A 22,498-nucleotide genomic window follows, 5' to 3' on the forward strand; every position below is an offset into this window, starting at 1 on the left:
GGGAAAAAATCGCTAAAGGGGTCTGCAATTTCGCTAAGTTGGCAACACTGTGTATCTCCATTTCTCCAACTAAGGGTTGGGCCACGTGTCAAACAGAAAATACGCGCTGCATTAATCGCCCGTAAAAAAAAATGAGTGCCGTTAATATGGTTTTACGTTAACGCGCTAACTTTGACAGCACTATTATCTACTTTATTATGTCTTTCAATTCAAACACATTTAACACAATTATACAAATAGTTATTTAGTTAATGTAGGCTAATATGTATTCCTTTATTTTATGGAATATTCTTTAATTTTAGAGTTGCACATATCTTTTCAAAATGTATACTTTTGCTCTTAATTTCACGTTATCAGCAATTATTGCTTTAAAAGCTGTAATTCTCAGCATTCTAGATAAGCATAATTCATCTTTAAGTAGCTTAGGTCCTAAACCCAAAACTATATTTTGTATCTTTATTATATTTGGTTTCTTAAAAAATTCTTCCCTGAATTACTTCTGTTCAATTATTTTTTATTATTTTAAGTATAAAATATATGAGTGTAATGAGCTATAAGTTCAATGCAACTTATCCAAAATCCTAAAGATAAATTATTATAATTAGAAGATATTTCTGGTGTTATAAAATATCACATAGCCTATTAATTTTCCAAGCAAAATGTATATATTGGTCAGAATTATTGCGCTCCGATTAGACGCGCAGCAGCGCAGCAGCGCTCGTTCAATGTGAAGTTTAGCAGCAAAATGGAAATATTTGGACGACTTTCTAAGATTTACAGATGGAGAATATTCCTGTGAAATGTAAGTTTTGCAAACACCATGTCTCAAATGCATAAAACGGCACAAAATATACACTGTTTGATAGTGGATCGATTTGATCTATGATCAACCTCTAGGGCTGCTTAAGAAACGCGTGCACATGCAGTTATCTAGACTAGATAAACCTGGACCAAATTAGTGGGATTGCGTGAACTTGAATTACCTTTTATGAAGCCACTTTAGCCCCAACTGTTAGGTTTATTCAAGTTGGATTTTGGAGTTTAATCCCCGCATTTCTTAGCATCTTTTATGGAACAACCCTCTGATTTTATAGGAAGATTAAGCTTGGTATCATCTGCATAAATATAAGAGACCTTAAGGTACTCAAAAATGGAATAGAGATGGAGCATGGACAGGGAACTCAAGGTTGGACCCAAAATAGAGCTGATGCAGTGATCCACGGTGTTCAAGGCTGCACTTAACTCCATCAATAAAAGGATGGCACAGTTACCCCGAGTCAACAGATAATATGAAGGCGTTTACCACTTTTAAAAGGATAGACTCAGTACTGTGCTTGGCTCTAAAACTGAAAAGGATCCAGAATATTGATAGAAACCAAGTAAGGAGATAGCTTGTTTAACAGAAATGTTAATTTTGAGATGTGACCATAATTATTGAGATCAGAAGAAGTGAGGTTTGTTATTTTAAGCAGGATGAAACAATGCTATTTTGTAAGGAGCTGTTAAAAGTAGAACGTACACTAGGCAAAACAGAGTCCAGTATATATTTGAACAACTTAATAGGAATAGCATTGAGAGAACAAGTAGTTGATTTCATGTTGGAAATAATGTCCAATATTTGGAAATAATGTCCAAGATTTGCACAGTTAGCCATATCAATAAGGAATTCATATCAATATCTTTATTATTATTATTATTATTATTATTATTATTATTGTTGTTGTTGTTTTTGTTGTGATGAGGGGGAAGGAGATGAAATGAAAAAAAAAAAAATTGTATCCCTATCTTTAATAAATTATTAATGATTTTAATTTTATTAAATTATATAATTATTAAAAACTTTATAAACTATAATCACAGGCTTCTTGCGACGACCGTACACGCATTCACGAGAGAGTCATGTTCCAGCGGAAGGGTGACCTCTGACCAGACGTAGGACGCATGGCATAGCATAAGCTTAGGTGAGAATTAATGAACGCGGAAGCACAGAGGATAGAGCAAAACAAAGTGCCGATCACGCATTAGAAGTCTAAAACTTTAAGTCTAAAATGAGAAGTTTTAAAGAAAAATGTTGGAGGATTTCGATATAAGAGAAGATGAGCTACGTCATACGACAGGTCATAGGTCACCCTTCCACCAGAACGTGAGACTCTCGTGAACACCCGTACGGCCGTTGCTGGAAGCCAGTGATTATAGTTTATAAAGTTTTAAATATGGATATTTTTCTTACAAAAACCCATCACTTTGCGATTTTTACTACAAACACAGATTGTTCGTCTCGGCATTCTCTCTGTATTTACGATTCTTTGCAGCCTTTAACCACTGCCTACAATGCACTGGATCCTTCACTGGAGACAGAAAGTAATTCACTCCCGCTAAACGTTTATTCTTTGAGTTCGTGCACCCTGGAATAATACAAGTCGACACCATTATAAGTTTGCTGAGAAGCATTTCCAGAGGTGAAAAGTAACTAATTACAAATACTTTCGTTACAGTACGAGAGTTATTATTTTTTGTTTGTACTTAAGTATAAAATTAAATTGTGGTACTTTTTACTTTTACTTGAGTTGAATAAAAATAAAGTATTCAACTTCACTACATTTATTTTTCACCAAAAGTACAAAGTAACAGGGCGAGCTGACATTTGACAGACACTTTTCAAACTACTGCGGTGGAGCCTATAGCATTGCTAACATTTCAATAATTTAGTGAATGTAAGTTAGTAATGCTCATATTCTGATTTAAAATTTTAATTATGGCAACTCCTGAAATGGGTCATACCATTAATACCAGAGCACTGAGCAGTTGAAGTAAATCAAAAACTCTGCTCAGACAAGGATGCAGTTATTGCATGGACGGAGCAAGAACAATGTAAGTGTCTAAAATGCATAAACACAGTTCAGTTGAATGAATCTAAATATGAAGGAAGCAAACTTTGTACGAAGCTGAAATAACCTCAATATTGGCAACAACAGTGAAATGAGATTGCATGATTTATCTGTTCGTTACTATAGCAACAGTGGACTCCCAGCACATTTTCGGTTGAACGAAAAAAAAGAGCATTTAATTTAACATGTTAACCCGTACCCCACTTTGTTTTTTACTGGCACTTTTCTATTCATACTGTTTTAAATCTCTGCACAGAGATTTAAAACAGATTTAAAACAGTCATGCTCATGTCACTCATTATGTAGATCGTTAACACGGCTGGTCCATGTGGCTATTACAATAGCCTATGTCGGGTAGGAAATTCAGATGTTCGCCTATCATTCACTGACCTCAAATATGGCTTATTATTTGAAACACATACATAGTAGCCTAATGTTAGCCACTTTAAATGTTCACTTAAACCATATTCGGGACAAATGTGGGCAAAATCATTTTTATTTATTTTTTCAAAATACCTTCCTTAATCTGAGCGGTACAAGATTTGGCTACTTTTCCTAAGTTTGCCACCTGAACACACACACAAAAAAATTTGACTCGATTCTACAATGTTAAGTGGGTGAAAAAAAAAAAAACAACAACTCAATTTCGCCTTCGTGAACAAAAATGGGCACCCAATAATGAATGGGAAAAACTGTAATTCAGAGCATTTATTTTTTTATTTTTTTAAAATAAAAATCAATAGATCCAACCAGAGGTGGACGAAGTACACAACTTCCTTACTTAAGTAAAAGTATAGATACTACTGGTCAAATATTACTCCGTTACAAGTAAAAGTTGTAAAGACCTATTTTTACTTAAGTAAAAGTACAGAAGTACTCGTTTAAAAAAATACTTAAGTATCAAAAGTAAAAAGTAAATGTCAATGCATTGTTTTATTATTGTTGCATTGTTGTATGTAATACTTAAAGTACCGTATGCCTCTGAATCTACCCCTGCCTACCTACCATCATATCAATATCAAATTTATTTCTAGAACACAGTTCCAGTAGTGGGATTGAATGTGAGATTGAATAAGTGCACTCAATAACGTCCACAATGGTTTCAGACACACAAATGGCTGTTCCCTCAAATATTGCCCTATTTAAAGTTTTTTGGCTTTTAGTATGAATATGTTAATCTTACTGTTATCTATAAGCTAGTGTGCTCCAAAAAAGTGACAAAAGTCGCATTTAGAAGACCAAACCCAACGTTGAAAATGAAAATCAGGTTTATGTCAGAATCCAATGTCAGTTTGACGTTGATCTCCAACGTTGAACAGACGTTGTATTGTGGCTGAAAATGAAAATCGGGTTGACGTCAGAAACCAACATCGGTCGGGTTCTGACTAGACCCCGAAGCCGCCGCCAGGCGCCGCCATTTGCGCCATTTAGAATTTCAGCCGCCGCCAGCCAATAATTTCGTAAGCCAAATTGAGCCGCCATCTGATAAAGTTTGGCTGAGCCGGCTAGAATTATTTGCATCAAATAATAATTCTATCACATAGAGACATACACACACGAAATATAAACCATACACGAGATCTATTTTCTCACTGGATTCATAACAGCACAGTCTTGTGCTCGTTGCTACGATACACAGACTCACAGTGAATTGACGACCAATTAAAATTGCTCGTTTTCCTTACAGAAGAAGCGATGCATTTTTTTCTCGCACTGAGGTGAAATGGTGGAAAGAAGCAAGCAAGCATACTTTCCTAATTCCTACTTACTTTTTTTTTTAACTTAGGCCTACCCAGACTTTTGTTAAATCTTCAGGGCACGGTTGCACAAACACCTGAATCAAAGATTGATGTTATGAACCAAATATTCTGGAACGGAGATTTATAGCACTGAACGTGATAACAAACCACCGTTTCTAATTCACGACGCATGCTTCAGTGTAAATTGAAGTGAAATGTGCAAAACTTTGTCCAAAATAATACTGATAACAGTGTGTGTTTATATTAAGGCGAGACACGGCAGGCATCGGGGGGTTTTTTTACTGGTCAATTTTGAGATTTTTGGATATTTGTCTTCAATAACATGTCTTCTTTCAGACTTGTGGTGAAAAAAAGTCCGAAATACACATTTAGGTCTTTATTTTACTACACTTCGTCTGTTTGCGTCTGTAGATTTCTCATAAATTCAACAAAATTTTGCGTTCAAAAAAAAGTTCAAAAAAAAAAAGTTCAACATACTTCTCCGCGATCTCTGCCGTCACCCTCTCACATGCACCGTTAGGAAGCTCTCTCTCTTCTGTACAATTCTGTTGGATCCAAATATGGATCACTTGCTCCTTCAAGGTGTAATATGATAAGCTTCATCCATGATAATGCCAAGTTATCGTATACAACTTAGCCTACATACATTTAGCCTAAACACAACACATTGTAGGCTATTTGAAAATGTTTAGTAGCATACAGACTACAAAATAAATATGTACATACGTTGTGAAAGTAAAATCTGGTGTTTTCTTTATTACATTGTATTGCATTTTGTAGAAATATAGTGTAAAATATAGTGTAAGCCATGCATTGCTTGGAAATATTGAGATCTAGTAAATCAGTATAACATAGACATCTGTAGACATGAAGTGGCAGCTTCAGCCATTTGCAGCTATGAAAAGTTTGGCGGCTGCAGCAGCCATTTAGGTTTTGGCTGAGCCGGCTAGCCAGCCAATAACTTCATCAGCCAGCCATTATTCTCAAAACAAATGGCTTCGGGCTCTAGTTCTGACGTCAACCCGACTTTCATCTTCAATCAATATCCAACGTCAATCTGACGTCGGGTTCTGATGTCAATCAGATGCAGGGTTCTGACGTCAACCTGACTTTCATTTCCAACCAAAATGCAACCCCTGCAACCAAAATCATCCACTGACTGATGTTACTTTCTACTCAAGGACCTTGACAGAATTGTAGTGGAGTAAAAAGTACGATATTTGTCTTTCAAATGTAGTGAAGTTAAAGTAAAAAGTTTCCAGGAAAAATAATACTCAAGTAAAGTACAGATACTCAAAAAGTGTACTTGAGTACAGTACTCAAGTAAATGTACTTTGTTACTGTCCACCTCTGGATCCAACACAATGCATATCATACATGCACACAAATGAAGGGGTGATCCTGTACAACATTCTCAATGTGACACACACACACACACACACACACACACACACACACACACACACACACACACACACACACACACACACACACACACACACACACACACACAGTATTCAATGAGCCTATAACAGAGCTGTTTTTTTCCAAATAAAAAATCACTCACACATACAAAAATAAAGAATTGAATGAGCCAGTGACTGACTTTTTTTAAAAAAAAAGTATGTTCCATCGACAACCACCTGTGCAAGTGCACACAAACACACACATGCGCACAATTAAAACATGTTTGTTCTTGCCGTTTATTCATACCTAACACTTACTTTGAGTTATTGTTATGTTTATTCTTACCTGTTTGGTACCAATTAGTTTTTTGAGTTATTGAAATTTGATGTTTTGTTTTGTTTGAAATAAATGATTTACTACTTTATCTTTTCCTTATAGCTTGGTCATATTTGTCTAAGCATATTTTGGCATCTTTGTATAGTCTCAATATTCTATAGTCTTTAAACTTAAGAGGTTAAATTCTTTATAACAGTGGTTTAAAGAGTTCAGCCGCTCAATGGTGTTTTAAACCCCCAATGGCTCCTTAGAGGCAGCTAACCCTACCCTCAACCTTAAACCTACCCATCCCCTCGCTGCCTGGAAGGCGCCGTTGGGGGCTTAAAACACCAAACACCAGTTCAGCCTATATGCAACCATTGAGTACTACAGCCATCTAGTGGTTATTGATATTATTGTTTTTTGTTAATTTTATACCAACATAAGACACCAGAAGTCACAACATTTTTAGGTTTTGGCTGTCTGAACTTACTGGAATGATATATATATATATATTCTTTTTGGTCATACAGATAAGAATAATATATCATTTGAAACTGTAAAAAGTATCTTTTATTTGTGTAAATTAACAATTACAACAAAACCTGTAGTTTTGTAAAATAAAGAAAACAAGCAGCATGTGCTTTCTGTCTTCTGTGTCTGTGAACTACTTTCTGGAGCATGTCACAAAAATGAACTGAAACTCATACAAACATATACACTCACCTAAAGAATTATTAAGAACACCTGTTCAATTTCTCATTAATGCAATTATCTAATCAACCAATCACATGGCAGTTGCTTCAATGCATTTAGGGGTGTGGTCCTGGTCAAGACAATCTCCTGAACTCCAAACTGAATGTCAGAATGGGAAAGAAAGGTGATTTAAGCAATTTTGAGCGTGGCATGGTTGTTGGTGCCAGACGGGCCGATCTGAGTATTTCACAATCTGCTCAGTTACTGGGATTTTCACGCACAACCATTTCTAGGGTTTACAAAGAATGGTGTGAAAAGGGAAAAACATCCAGTATGCGGCAGTCATGTGGGCGAAAATGCCTTGTTGATGCTAGAGGTCAGAGGAGAATGGGCCGACTGATTCAAGCTGATAGAAGAGCAACTTTGACTGAAATAACCACTCGTTACAACCGAGGTATGCAGCAAAGCATTTGTGAAGCCACAACACGCACAACCTTGAGGCGGATGGGCTACAACAGCAGAAGACCCTTCCGGGTACCACTCATCTCCACTACAAATAGGAAAAAGAGGCTACAATTTGCACGAGCTCAACAAAATTGGACAGTTGAAGACTGGAAAAATGTTGCCTGGTCTGATGAGTCTCGATTTCTGTTGAGACATTCAGATGGTAGAGTCAGAATTTGGCGTAAACAGAATGAGAACATGGATCCATCATGCCTTGTTACCACTGTGCAGGCTGGTGGTGGTGGTGTAATGGTGTGGGGGATGTTTTCTTGGCACACTTTAGGCCCCTTAGTGCCAATTGGGCATCGTTTAAATGCCACGGCCTACCTGAGCATTGTTTCTGACCATGTCCATCCCTTTATGACCACCATGTACCCATCCTCTGATGGCTACTTCCAGCAGGATAATGCACCATGTCACAAAGCTCGAATCATTTTAAATTGGTTTCTTGAACATGACAATGAGTTCACTGTACTAAAATGGCCCCCACAGTCACCAGATCTCAACCCAATAGAGCATCTTTGGGATGTGGTGGAACGGGAGCTTCGTGCCCTGGATGTGCATCCCACAAATCTCCATCAACTGCAAGATGCTATCCTATCAATATGGGCCAACATTTCTAAAGAATGCTTTCAGCACCTTGTTGAATCAATGCCATGTAGAATTAAGGCAGTTCTGAAGGCGAAAGGGGGTCAAACACAGTATTAGTATGGTGTTCCTAATAATCCTTTAGGTGAGTGTACTTGCCTTACAGACATATATGTCCGTAGAAAGCTTGAAATGTCTGCTTTTAAATAAACCAATAAAAAAAAATTCTCTGATCATGTAATCCATATGAAATCTCTTTCACTGTACTACAGAGGTAAGCGAGTCAGCATCGTCAACTTTCATCTTTGCAGCCAACACCGACTCAGAAACGTTAGTTTACCTACAAATTCAGCAAATTATGCATGTGCTAGAGTGCTAATTTATATTTTAAAGGTCCCCCCCAGCAGTGGCGCAAAAAGTGGGTATGCGCTATATGCGGCGCATAGGGGCGCAGCTCCAGGGGGGCGTAGCTATACGTAGCTGCTGTTGTGCGTTTCTAAATAATTTCTGCATTTCCTCAATGTTATATAACTTTTTAGAGGACTAATAGGCTGGATTAGGATATTCATAAGATTCCATCATAGAATTTTGACATAGAGAGGGGGGGATAATATCGCGAGCAGGCGGGGCCAAAATTGTTACTGCATACCCCTCTGACACTGGGTAGTTGCGCCCCTGCCCCCCAGTATATATTTAAGTAATTAAATTAATATCATAAATGTGGAACTAGTCAACTATTTGCTTAAATGAATGACGACTAGTCAACTAAAAAAATCTTAGCGTTTATCGTTATCAGCATGACTGTCTGAAATGAGTCCCCTCGCTGCAGAGATCAGGGCTTTTATTCTGAAGCCAAGACAAACTTGCTGCATGTTCTGGCAATTTATATGTCAGTAACTGACATAGCTGGACATATAGCGATCAATGAGGAATCAATTGGTGTATCATTGCCTTGCACAGGTTCTGCCGTACATGTGGTTTTATAAATTGGAAAACTTCTGTGTACTCAGTTTGCCTTTTCTGTTTATACCTATTTGTAGGGGTAAATGTTTTTAAAGCTTTAAACCTGAGGAAATTTAAAGTTAAATTCATTTGGAGTGATCATCATCTTCTCTGAAACGTTAAAGCTTTTGATGTCAAATATACAGTTGTTTTTCCTTTCTTTCATTTGTCTGTAATGTTCAGTCAGGGACAAAGACAAGCATGGGCGCCTTGCCGGCTTCCTCTGTTTATTTTCATCTTTTCTATTTCTTTTTCTTACACGTGTTCTCTTTCTCAGCCTGTTGTTTGTCACATATCACATGAGCGTTTTTTTTTTTACCAGTTGACACTTTTTTTCCCTCCCGAATGTATAAAAATTACTATAATCGCACCTCAGGGAATTTGGTTTGCTCTGAAACTTTCATTCCAAATCATTTTATTCATAGAACTGTTGTTGCCCAATAAATTAAAATGTTTAAAGCAATAACTAAAATGCTGCAAATAATTATCTAATCTATTCATTGATACACCAAAACATAAGCAGTAATGTGTACCAAAATAGTTTATTAATTTATTACACACACACATACTCTGACTTTGTGCTTGCATGTTGAAGAATATATATCTAAGCTTTCCTCTTTTAAGTGTCTGAATCATAGGGTTTATCCTAATCATAACCCTAACCCATCTGTAGGTGGCACTCTTGACAAATGAAATGAGCGGCAGTGACTCCATCACCAAATCTCCTTGTCTTTGATTGTCAGGCATTGTCTTCATAGAAAGTCAGCACTGATTGGGTGGGATACTGCAATGATTTACATAGACAGTATTACAGTATATTTTTTTTTAACCACAAAATCTTTATTTATGCTTTTGGAGAAAAACATTATTAAGAATGTGTTGGGTATAAATGCTTAAATATATTGTTTCAGAGATACCTTTCTGTAAGGAGTTTTAGACTAGAACACCATCTATGTGCTTGATTTCATGTTTCTCAGTGAACAGTATATTTATGCATTTGTCTCACTGTTCATTCATAAAATAGACCATGCTCGCAGTGCTATGAGTGGCTGAATTCGGTCTCTACACAATGTTACGTCTGACAGAGGTGACCAATGAAAGCGCACAACTGCTGTGATGCTACAGCCTCCTCCTCTCACTGGCTACAGAGCAACTTACAACTTGTTTTTGCAGCTACCACTGTTTCTCAGAGTCCTCAGTGCCAGGAGAAGTGTTCAGTACTATGACTAGCCTTCTTCCCACACCCGGAGAGAGGAGATGTAGATTAAGAACAGCAAAAGAGGATTGAGGGAATTTAGAAGAAAAAGCCTGCTGAGCATAGGTGTTGGCACATGCATTGGCTCACATTCAGGTGTGAGCTGCACTTCACTGGTCTTTGTGAACCATTCTGCAGATGAGATTGACTTAAAATAAGGGAAGACATGAGGAGTTTCACTGTGGACTGATAGCTCAAATGTGTGGCTTTAGGTGCAGTTTGTAAGCTGCTCTGATCCATGTGTCTGTCATGTTAGAAAATTTTAGTAGTTGGGTGTAGTGATGGGAAGTCCGATTCTTTTCCGCAAACTGGTTCTTTCTGACAGTTTAAGTGAACCGGTTAAAAAAACAAAACAATTCATCATTTCGTTTACATGAATGAGGCATTTATGTAGTGCTTTAATATGTACTATGTACATAATCATGCAATGCTGTCACGTATACACAATGCTATAATTAATTTAATAATTTGGTGGACTGGTTCACACTTTAAATTAGGATCCAATTCTCACTATTAACTAACTATTAGCTATGACTTGTAAGGCCCGTGAAATTGGTCCAATCTGCCGGTTCGCCAATACACGGGGAAGGTCTCACGTGTTCTGTCCTTACTCGTGCAGAATATTGGTTGGTTAAATTTACAATACATTTAGTTATGTATTCTCTCGTTAATTCATCTGACTCCATAAATGAAAGGGTTTAATAATATCTGTGCCTCACTAAAAGTGAGTGAATGTTTGGCTATTCCGTTTAACTCTTCAATGAAAATAATATCAAAGTCAGTTAGAATAATCAACAATGTAACAATTTATTATGTCAGGTAAATGTATCATGCCAATTCCATAATCAATTCAAAGAGAATCGATACAAAACATCAAATGCTCTGGAATAGAGATAAGATGCAAACCCAACATTTAAGAAATACGTTAGGCTGAGAGATCTACATCTCCCAGCCTAACGGACCCATCTGAAATACAGAAAAAGGCCTCGATCTCCCTGCTGCACTTCCTTAAATAGACAAACCTTTTACCTGGAAACATGTAACAATAGAAATTTGCATGCAGTGGTCGCATCTTCATGGGGGTGTGGGACCATTTGCTTAAAGACCACCTTCCTTTGTAAGTCAGTTACCCATAAGCTCTTAAAAACCCTATTACCTTTTGTTTTATCTATCTGGATATGAGATATCTGTACCAGTCGCACTGTGACATTTTAAATGATACCAAACATGAAAATACTCTGTGATAATCATTCACATTAAACTATACATTTTCTTGGGTGATTTCAGGTGATCGTCTGAGCTTGAGAGAGGGGTGAGGGGAGAGGGAAAGAGATGTAGATTAGGATGACTCGGAGGTGAGACTTTCGTCTCGATGGTGCATGAGGGCCAGTTCAAATGCTAATCTCCAGAGAGGTCCTTTTGTCCTCTCAGGGCCTGGCCACCCCCAAAACAGACTGTTTGGAATTTCCTAATTTATCAATTCTTACAGACTTTTGCCTCAATAAACTAACTAATAGTTAGTAAGGTTGTTAAGTTTAGGTATTGGGTAGGATTAAAGGATGTAGAATATGGTCTTGCAGAATAAGGCATTAATATGTGCTAATAAGTTCTAATAAACAGCCAATAGCCTAGTATTAGTACTCCTTTATAAATAGGAATGGGTATCGTTAAAGGGATAGTTTACCCAAAAATGAAAATTAGCCCATGATTTACTCACCCTGAAGTCATCCTAGGTGTATATGACATTTTTCTTTCAGACGAATACAATCGGAGTTATATTAAAAAATGTCCTGGCTCTTCCAAGCTTGATAATGGGAGTGAATGGCTGTCTGTCTAAGTCCATCAAAGCGCATCTATTTATGATTAAAGTGCTCGAAACGGCTCTGCAGGGGTTAAAAAAGGCCTTTTGAAGTGAAGCGACGCGTTCATGTAAGAAAAATATCCATATTTAAAACTTTATCGACTAAAATAACTAGCTTCTGGCAGATAGCCGCACGCATCGATTTACACCAAAAGAGTAACCCTTGAACTTGACTCACAACGTAATAGGTCTTCAAATACCTGCCCAACATGACTTAGCTTTTATGTATTTGAAGACCGTGGCAGTGTATGTATATTATATTATATTATATATATATATAACATGCATATATACAGTGGGGAGAAAAAGTATTTGATACACTGCCGATTTTTCAGGTTTTCCCACTTACAAAGCATGTAGAAGTCTGTCATTTTTATCAAAGGTACTCTTCAACAGTGAGTGACGGAATCTAAAACAAAAAAACAGAAAATCACATTGTATGATTAAGTAATTAATTTGCATTTTATTGCATGACATAAGTATTTGATACATCAGAAAAGCAGAACGTAATATTTGGTACAGAAACCTTTGTTTGCAATTACAGAGATCAAACGTTTCCTGTAGTTCTTGACCAGATTTGCACAGACTGCAGCAGGGATTTTGGCCCACTCCTCCATACAGAGCTTCTCCAGATTCTTTAGGTTTTGGGGCTGTCACTGGGCAATACGGACTTTCAGCTCCCTCCAAAGATTTTCTATTGGGTTCAGGTCTGGAGACTGGCTAGGCCACTCCAGGACCTTGAGATGCTTCTTACGGAGCCACTCCTTAGTTGCCCTGGCTGTGTGTTTCGGGTCGTTGTCATGCTGGAAGACCCAGCCACAACCCATCTTCAATGCTCTTACTGAGGGAAGGAGGTTGTTGGCCAAGATCTCGGGATATATGGCCCCATCCATCCTCCCCTCAATACGGTGCAGTCGTCTTGTCCCCTTTGCAGAAAAGCATCCCCAAAGAATGATGTTTCAACCTCCATGCTTCACGGTTAGGATGGTGTTCTTGGGGTTGTACTCATCCTCCTCCTTCCTCCAAACATGGCGAGTGGAGTTTAGACCAAAAAGCTCTATTTTTGTCTCATCAGACCACATGACCTTCTCCCATTCCTCCTCTGGATCATCCAGATGGTCATTGGCAAACTTCAGATGGGCCTGGACATGCGCTGGCTTGAGCAGGGGGACCTTGCGTGTGCTGCAGGATTTTTATCCATGATGGCGTAGTGTGTTACTAATGGTTATCTTTGAGACTGTGGTCCCAGTTCTCTTCAGGTCATTGACCAGGTCCTGCTGCCCCAGACCGAGGGAGATTGACCGTCATCTTTAACTTCTTCCATTTTCTAATAATTGCGCCAGCAGTTGTTGCCTTCTCACCAAGCTGCTTGCCTATTGTCCTGTAGCCCATCCCAGCCTTGTGCAGGTCTACAATTTTATCCCTGATGTCCTTACACAGCTCTCTGGTCTTGGCCATTGTGGAGAGGTTGGAGTCTGTTTGATTGAGTGTGTGGACAGGTGTATTTTATACAGGTAACAAGTTCAAACAGGTGCAGTTAATACAGGTAATGAGTGGAGAACAGGAGGGCTTCTTAAAGAAAAACTAACAGGTCTGTGAGAGCTGGAATTCTTACTGGTTGGTAGGTGATCAAATACTTATGTCATGCAATAAAATGCAAATTAATTATTTAAAAATCATACAATGTGATTTTCTGGATTTTTGTTTTAGATTCTGTCTCTCACAGTTGAAGTGTACCTATGATAAAAATTACAGACCTCTACATGCTTTGTAAGTAGGAAAACCTGCAAAATCGGCAGTGTATCAAATACTTGTTCTCCCCACTGTGTGTGTGTGTGTGTGTGTGTGTGTATATATATATATATATATATATATATATATATATGTTTTATAAAATATAACAAACTACAGCTGGTCCAAAATGCAGCAGCTACAGTTCTTACCAGAACCAAGAAGTATGACCATATTAGCCCGGTTCTGTCAACACTGCATTGGCTCCCTATTAAACATCGTATACATTTTTAAATATTGCTGATCACTTACAAAGCACTAAATGGTTTAGCTCCCCAGTGCTTGAGCAAGCTCTTAACGCATTATAGTCCTTCACGTCTATTGCGATCTCAAAATTCCGGCCAGTTGATAATACCTAGACTATCAAAATCGACTGCTGGCGGTAGATCCTTTTCCTTTTTAGCCCCAAAACTTTGGAACAATCTTCCTAACATTGTCCGGGAAGCAGACACACTCTGTCAGTTCAAATCTAGACTAAAAACACATCTCTTTGGCCTAGCAAGCACATAACACATTATAGGCTTTCTTTAATTCAATGTTAGGCTGCATAGATTAGATCAGCCAGAACTGGGAACACTTCCCATAAATCCTTTTGTACTTGTTACATCATAAGAAGGATGAAGTCTACGCTAATATTAGTCTCTCAGTTTATCCGAGGTTTACCTGTCAACGCAGTCCTGAAGTGTCAGCTAGTCTCTCCCCTGTGAAGGCCTCCTTCCCTTCCCTTTACCTCAGTACAGATAAAATGTTGTCGGGATAATTCCGGTTCGCGTGGCTACGCAGATGCGACAAAAACATTCTGTATTATAACATTTTAAAGGCCAGACAAGTAGTTTATTGAGGGTTGATTTGTAAAGGACTACACACTGCGAACCTATATATTCATACGCGCATACCTTTGGACTGAACACGTAATGTGCATGGGCGCGACGTCTGCGTTTTTGCGGGTTTGCATTTTTGAGATTTGCGCAGAGATAACGGATAATCACCTTTGCACCTTCAAACCTATTTCAGGGAGTGCCTTCTTGAGACACCAGGCACTGTTTTGTGTGGATGGGTGGCCGGAGCGCGGTAAGGGTTTTCCTGTTAGAACGGTGTTGTGTTAGCGGCCGCTAAGTTTATAACTAATGATCTTCGCAATGGAAGTAAATCAATCAATTAAAACTAACCTATTATCCTAGAGCTGTTGTACAGCCTTAACAATCTGTTACGGTAATTTCCTATTATCTCTGTAAAGCTGCTTTGAAACAATCCATATTGTTAAAAGCGCTATATAAATGAAGGTGACTTGACTTGACACGTGATGTTGAGTGAGAAAACAAGCTGCTACATATGCATATATCTGGACAATGATGACATAGACAGGAAACAGGAAGGGATAGGAAAAAACATCCTCCAAAAACAGCAGATCAATTGCCAAGGCATGTACTTTTTTTTTTTTTTGTGGGACTGCATGTTTTCCCATCTTTGTGCCACCTTACCGGCCGGTTTAACAGTTGTGACCTAAGGCTATGTGAGCCTTGGCTACCTTGCTACCCTAACCCAAGGAACAGGAAAGCAAATGTCTTTGTTCATTTTCAAACCTATAGTTTCAAGCTTTTCAAAGGACACAAAAGCACCATAGAGGTATGTCTGTAGCCCATATGACTTATGGTTAACAAGTTTCTTGACGGGAATATTTCTAGTGAATAACACGAATAATAGGGCTGGGTAAAAAATATTGATTTCTCGATTTTAATCGAGTCTCATTTTTACAAACCGATATCGATTCTTAAATCCCAAGAATCGATTAGTCATCCTGTTCTCAATTGACGAATGAATGGAACATTGTAGCGCGCGTCCCATCCAATAAATCGCAAAATCTTTGTGCTTTGTTACTTTTGATATGAAACAAAGTTTCAGATTTCAAATTGCGTCCATTTTCTTACGAAATTCAAAAACATAAATACCATTTTGGCGCTGTGGCGTGAGATCGCTCTGGCGCAGCTCAGCTCAAGAGCAGCAGCAGCGCGGAGCGCACATGATCTTCTCTTCCGCCTTAATAATACCAGTTACCGCGCGAGATAAACATGAATGAGCACCTGAAAGTGTGTTAAAAGGTAGAGTACAACTTATCGAAATCCGTATCATGTCACATGGTGTCACAATCAGTGTTTCAACCGTGGAAAGACGTCAGTAAAACAGCTTTTGCACAATGTCATGTAACGTCACATTTACCTCAGAAAAACCATAACCATATCCATATCCAAACCATAAATCTGGCAAGTTTTTATGACAGTCACCATTTAAATGTTTATATTTCATAACTTAATTATTATAAAAATAAGTGTAATTTAAGTGTTTGTATACAAATCAGTTAATTTTTACCTTCAATAATAGTAGGCTAATGAAGCCTATAGGCTACAACTGACTCCCATAGTTTACAGCATTAGTTAGATTTGTTTTCATTGTGAAAATGTGCCATGTATTGTACCTGATATCCAAAATAATCAATATTGAATTGGAATCGAAATCGAATCGAATTGCAAGCTTGTGAATCGAAATTGAATCGAATTTTGAAATTTGTGTCAATACCCAGCCCTAATGAATAATAATGTAAAGTGATCTAAGCAAATGATTGTTTTTATTTTGAGTCAATCTGTGGTTTGGTATTGATTAGACATTAACTTGCTAGGCATTTTTACCTATTGTGAGCGGTTGTTTCCCAGAGTGTCCTTGAGCATGGGGCTATTTAAAATGACCCTCTTTGACTGCATTAACATCCCATGCAGTGGGATCTGGCTTTACTGCCATGACAGTTCACCAATCCCTCATCAATAATACTCTGGGATTTGAGGGCCATAATCTGCCTCTCACTGATCTCACTGTCAGGGCCGATCGACAGGAACGTTGTTCCTCTTCACTCTATCAGGTCAGCATGTCTCCGCTTGTCCTTTCTGGGAAGAGAAAAGTGTTACATACAAATGTGGTTCAGGCAGCGGAAACACCCAGAGGAACGTCTGGTCAATGTTGTAAATTAGAGGTTTATTGGAGGTGTGACCTGATTGCTTGCTTGGTTTAATTGTTTAGATGAATTTCTCCTTGTTTGAAGCACACAGACGGCCAGGGGGAGAGTAAATAGGCTAGCAGTCGAAAGCACATCCATCTTCATCGAACCATCCTAGTAGTGTGGCTGTCCAAATGACAGTTGCTGCATGTTGTGCTCCGTTAATAGACATCCTTCCAGCAAATGCACTTTTTTAAACGCATTTAGTAGTTTTACTGCACTTGAACACTGTATCTGAACCAATCTGGCAGAAGGGAGTCCAAGCAGCGACAGCTGTGTGCACGCTTCACAATAGATCTGAGTGATTAAGTATTTCAATGAGATGTAACCTGTTGAAATGGAATCTGCAGTTTTGCGGTCTCGGAACACACTGGATGTTTCTCGCTCAGTTTCAGTCTCTTTTAGACAATCCATTTATTATATTGTGATGTGTTGTAACTTTATTGAATAAATGCACTGGAATGTATCTGTTTTTATTGCCATATTAGCTAGGCCTTTTGCTATAATCAATATATCGGCCTATTGTACGATATATAGACATGACCTCAAATTTTTGGTGCCGTGATATATTGCCCATTATGTTTACATGGATATTTATGTCACCAACATTTGGCCGATCATGCTGCCTCTGTCGTCATCTCAGTGTCAGAGGTGAAAGCAGGGCTCAGGTAGTTCCTTCATACGCAGAGAGGACATCGACAGGTGAAAAAAGGCGTCATTCAAGGCGTTATAGTGTTTTCCTGACAACTTCAGGTAGTTTGGAAGACTAAGTCCAAATGCACTTGGTTTTAAAGCCGCAATCCACTGTTCCGGTGCGAAATGGTGCACGCTCACCACTAGCGCTAAGGCCGTTTCACACGGGACATGGCAGTCGAGTGTCTAGTTCATTTTCGCAGAGAATGCATTTTTGCATTCCAGTGCGCTGTTTTTCCATTGGTTTTCCTTTGTAAAAGTGTGCTAGACGGACATGGTACCATTGCACTCGCGTCTTCTGCAGCATCTTGTGCATGACGCAGCGTTTTAAATGTGGCGCTCAAGTTAAAAGAAGTTCAACTTTTAAAAAAATACTCCTCTAGATACGGGGTGTTGAGGCATCTGTGCCTTTGTTTACATGGACATCTGACTGCTAAGTAGGGTTTGTTTTTTTGTGTGCACCCTTACTTTATTGAGAAAAGAAGGTCAGGGAAAAATCTAATTTTACTTTTAGCAAAGGTTTTATTCCAGTATCTAAATATTCTTAACTTCACTGTAAAAAATTATCGTGATTTTAACGGTAAAAGACTAAAAATGCTACAATGAAAAACTGTTAATTGGTTAATTGGAAAGCACACCCTGTTAACAGAAAGTTTCCATACTATATGTTACAGTTACAGTTTTTGAAAGTGAAAAAGAACAACTCATTGTATAATTTACAGTGAAAAACTGTAAATTGACATTCCCACAATTCCCTGCGTGACACTTCACATTTGATCTATTTTTGTTAAAATAACTTTCTTCATAGTTTTCTTAGTTTGTTCTAATCAGTTATGTACATTAGGGTTTTATGTTACATTTAATGTTGTTAAATTAATGTTTATTGCATTTTTAAAATTTAATTTGTGTTACCATGATGGTGTTTAATGTTTGTGTGAATGACACTGTGCAGCTTCTAATATATTAGTATTACATTTCTTGTGGAAGAGCTGCTTGTGATGAGCTTTGGTTGATCATGTGACTGTCATCACTGCTGTGATTGTTGGTTATCAGTGTATTACAATGGTACAAAACAGATATTAATACTTCAATAGGATGTTAAATTCACATTATATCAGATGATGAATTACGGTTTATTACTGTAAATTTTAAGTTAAGTCTGTAAAACCAATAACGTTGCTACCGTATTTTTGACGGTAAAGTACTGGCAACCACAGCTGCCGGTTTTTTACCATAAAAATCACGGTTTTATTTTTTTTTACAGTGTTGTTATTGTGACAGGCAATGGTGACAGACAGTCAAGATCAAGATATACTGTAGGCCTAAATCAAGTAGTGGCCATTACCCAGACTTTAGTTAACCTTTATAAATTATAGCTTGCTTTCTGTTCTTGTATAACTTGCACACAGATGAAATTAAGGATATATGCTAGGTGCAACCCATAGGGTAACTAGCAGATATTCAAATAAAATAACCTTTGATTACATAACTCATCATTGGATCATCATATGATCTAATATTGATTGGAGCAAAATGTGCATCACAGACACTGAATGATGGGCTTGAGTGTAGGGCTTTCCAGATTATTTGATTTTTAATTTGACCCATTTCGAGTGATCCGCAAAAAAAATGTAAGTGACTTGTTTCACGGACGAGTTGTGCATAATTGAGCGGAAAGTAGATATTTAATGAACTCAGCTGTTATAAACTTGAACTTCAACATTTTTTGAAAGGCACATTTCAATTCATCCTGATTTAAAAAGTACACTTTTATTTAGCAAGTTTTGATGTTCTCATGTTGTATTAAATAGATTTGATGTTCTCATGTTGTATTAGTCATTATAATAGCATTTAGACGAGGCTCCGCAACCACAACCCATATTTCACTGACACAGTAAGGTCGCTATAACGCAGTTAGTGATTCATAGAATAAGCTGTCACCTTTATTTCTATAGTGCTTTATACAATACAGATTGCTTACTTGTGTAGCTCTGTTTAGAACATAAGCCTGAAAATGACACTTTTACATTAACACTGTTGTCTTTTAATAAACATTATCTCAGCTGTCATGATAGATAAATGTGAATGTCAATATTTTTTGAAAGGCACATTTCAGTTCATCCTGATTTGTTAAAAAAAAGTAGTAGTAATAACTCTTTGATTTTGCAAGTTTTGATGTTCTCATGTTATGATATTGAAGAAATTAGTCGTTGTAGCATTTGTATTATAAAGCTGTGGTCAAATATTAAAGTAAAAATAATTTTAAATCATTTTAAATGATTATAAAGATATATTGCTCATGCCTGGGTGAATAGTATTCGCTGAGTTTTAAGTTTAGAGACGTGCTCCAGAAAAAAAGTTCACGGAGAGGCAGAAAGCACACCCTGTTTATTATGCAATGTTTTGTTTCGATTGTAAGTGGACACACAAAAAAATAGACATTTTACAGTTTATTTTTTCTAGTGATGATAGATTGACAAATCTATGATGACCCTTTTCTATCAGGCCTTTATTGAATCAGTTTTGTCGTTCTCCCTTGTATCTTGGTTTGGTTATTTGTCTTTGAAGAACAAAAATTCTTTGAACCAAATTGTTAGGTGGGCTAGTAAGATTATAGGTGAATCTCAATCCAACCTTGTAAGTCTTTATTCCAATAAGCTACAGCATAAGGTGAGTTTTATTATCGGAGACTGTTCTCATCCTTTACATGCTAAGTTTCAGCTCCTACGCTCTGGATGTCGGTTTGTGGCCCCTAGGTGGAGAACCAAACGATATAGGAATACTTTTGTACCTGCAGCCATAGAATTAATAAATAAAGATAGTAGGAGATGGCACTCTTTGCTAAGCACGGCACTTTATGCACTTTATGTATAAGTGGATGTGTAGAGGCACATTTTTTATGATCTTTCTTAGAAGTTTTTTACGCTTTGTTTTTTAATGTTACATTTTAATGTTCTATGTTTACTGTTTGTTTTGATGCTTTTTGGATTGTCTTATGTATGGATTGCTGAATCTTCTGTCTGCAAAACAAATTTACACATGCATTATATTGCATTGCATTGAATTGCATTGCATAATGTGTGCTGGTCAACTTGTCTAAAATTAAGAAACCCCTAGAAAACAGTAAAAAAACAACAACATAGGAACAGTGTGTACAATTAGGATAGGCTACTTAATTTATTATTCCAATATCCAAATATGATACTAAATACCATAGGGAAAAGGACTTCTATTTGTGACATGCTGTCTTTGCGTTTGAACATTGCACATTTGAAACAGGACACGCATTAGCTGAATAAATGTTAGCCAATACAAACATATTTATAGAAAACAGTTGACAATGAATAGACAGGAGTCCAATAATAGCATAACGAATCACTTATTCTAAAAATAATATCAAGTATAAGTTAGACGAATCCGACATATAATGAGGGCTGTGTTAACAGTAAAATGTTCATCATTTAACGAATTTTAAAAACACGGATGGATAATACAAAATGCTTTCTGACATTTTGACAGAAAAAAACAAACAAGCAAGAACAAAATTTAAACTTAGCCCGTCAATTTTCATTTTACAATGATCTTCTCTCTCTCTGTGTGCGTGTCCGTGTTTGTGAGAGAGAGCTCGCGCAGCACTGATAGGCTACAACGGTATTTTTTAATCTATAAGTTAGAGCCCGACCGATATGGATTTTTGGGCGCCGATGCCGATACCGATAAAAAAAAAAGCCAGATACCGATATATCGGCCGATATTATTTATGTGTATATTATAATACAGTAGCAATATTATTTATGTGTATTATAGTACAGTAAGTTTGGACACACTTTCCAATTGGTGTGTACAAACTTTTGATGGGTACTGTATATAGAATACACAGTATAAACAGAATAAATATATAAACGTTTTGCAATGATCACGCAAATGTGTTGATCAAACACTTGTGTGACAAAGATATGTAATGGAGGCAGGGTGAATAATATAATGAGAATTTGAGCTGTAACCAAGCTAGTTTGCATTGCATTTTATATTATATTATATTCTAAATACTGTTGCATAATCTTCACTAAGGACTTTGTCTTTTAATTTAGTCACGTTATTTAAAACATAACTTGTATCAATAAATATATCAAAAGTGTCACTGACAAAACCTTATCTTCTATTTTTAATCTTAATTTCTCTAATATCTACCAGTGGAGGAAGAACTCAGATCTTTTTAGTAAAGTAAAATTAATAATATCATAATGAAAACGTTTATAATTACATATGTACAGTAGTTTTATACTATTTTAAATAAGTAGTAAGCAAAATGTACTAAACGTGAAACTAGGCTATAGGGCTGGACCCGAATATTAGAATATTCGTTCGGTGGGTTGGTATTCGATTTGAAAATTTGACATTCGTTTTTTTTTTTTTTTTCACATCTGGGATCCCCCGCGAAACGGTTCTCATTCGCGCTTGAATAAGGCCGGCGACACACTGACTGCGTGGCATGGCCGTTTTTATTTCGGCTCCCATGTTAACAGGTTGGAGTTTGCACACTGCCTGCGTGAGACGCGTCTCTCAGGCGCTGCTCGAGCCACGCGGAAAACGCATGCAAGCTAGAAATAGAACCGACGCACAAGTGTTCCAGCAACGGGAGTGTTCTCTGGCTAGAGCGCAGAACAGCGGAGTTTGTATGGACGAAGTGCA

The 22,498-nt window shown here is 37.4% G+C and overlaps 1 protein-coding gene across 2 annotated transcripts in view; it reads left to right on the forward strand.

Moving 5' to 3' along the window:
- Positions 1–22,498, forward strand: part of cdkal1 (CDK5 regulatory subunit associated protein 1-like 1) — a 390,498-nt gene that overhangs the window by 22,564 nt on the left and 345,436 nt on the right. Inside the window, exon 1 of one of the 2 annotated variants that reach the window (XM_084088460.1) lies at positions 14,809–15,138. The exons of the other annotated variant lie outside the window; for it this stretch is intronic. Coding sequence (XP_083944586.1) covers positions 14,982–15,138 — 157 coding nt within the window. The 5' untranslated portion in view covers positions 14,809–14,981. Of the gene's footprint in view, positions 1–14,808; positions 15,139–22,498 lie in introns of those variants that run through there. 2 annotated transcript variants of the gene reach the window in all.

Source organism: Abramis brama, assembly GCF_963993115.1.
Source record: "Abramis brama genome assembly, chromosome: 17".
Classification (NCBI taxonomy): Eukaryota; Metazoa; Chordata; class Actinopteri; order Cypriniformes; family Leuciscidae; genus Abramis; species Abramis brama.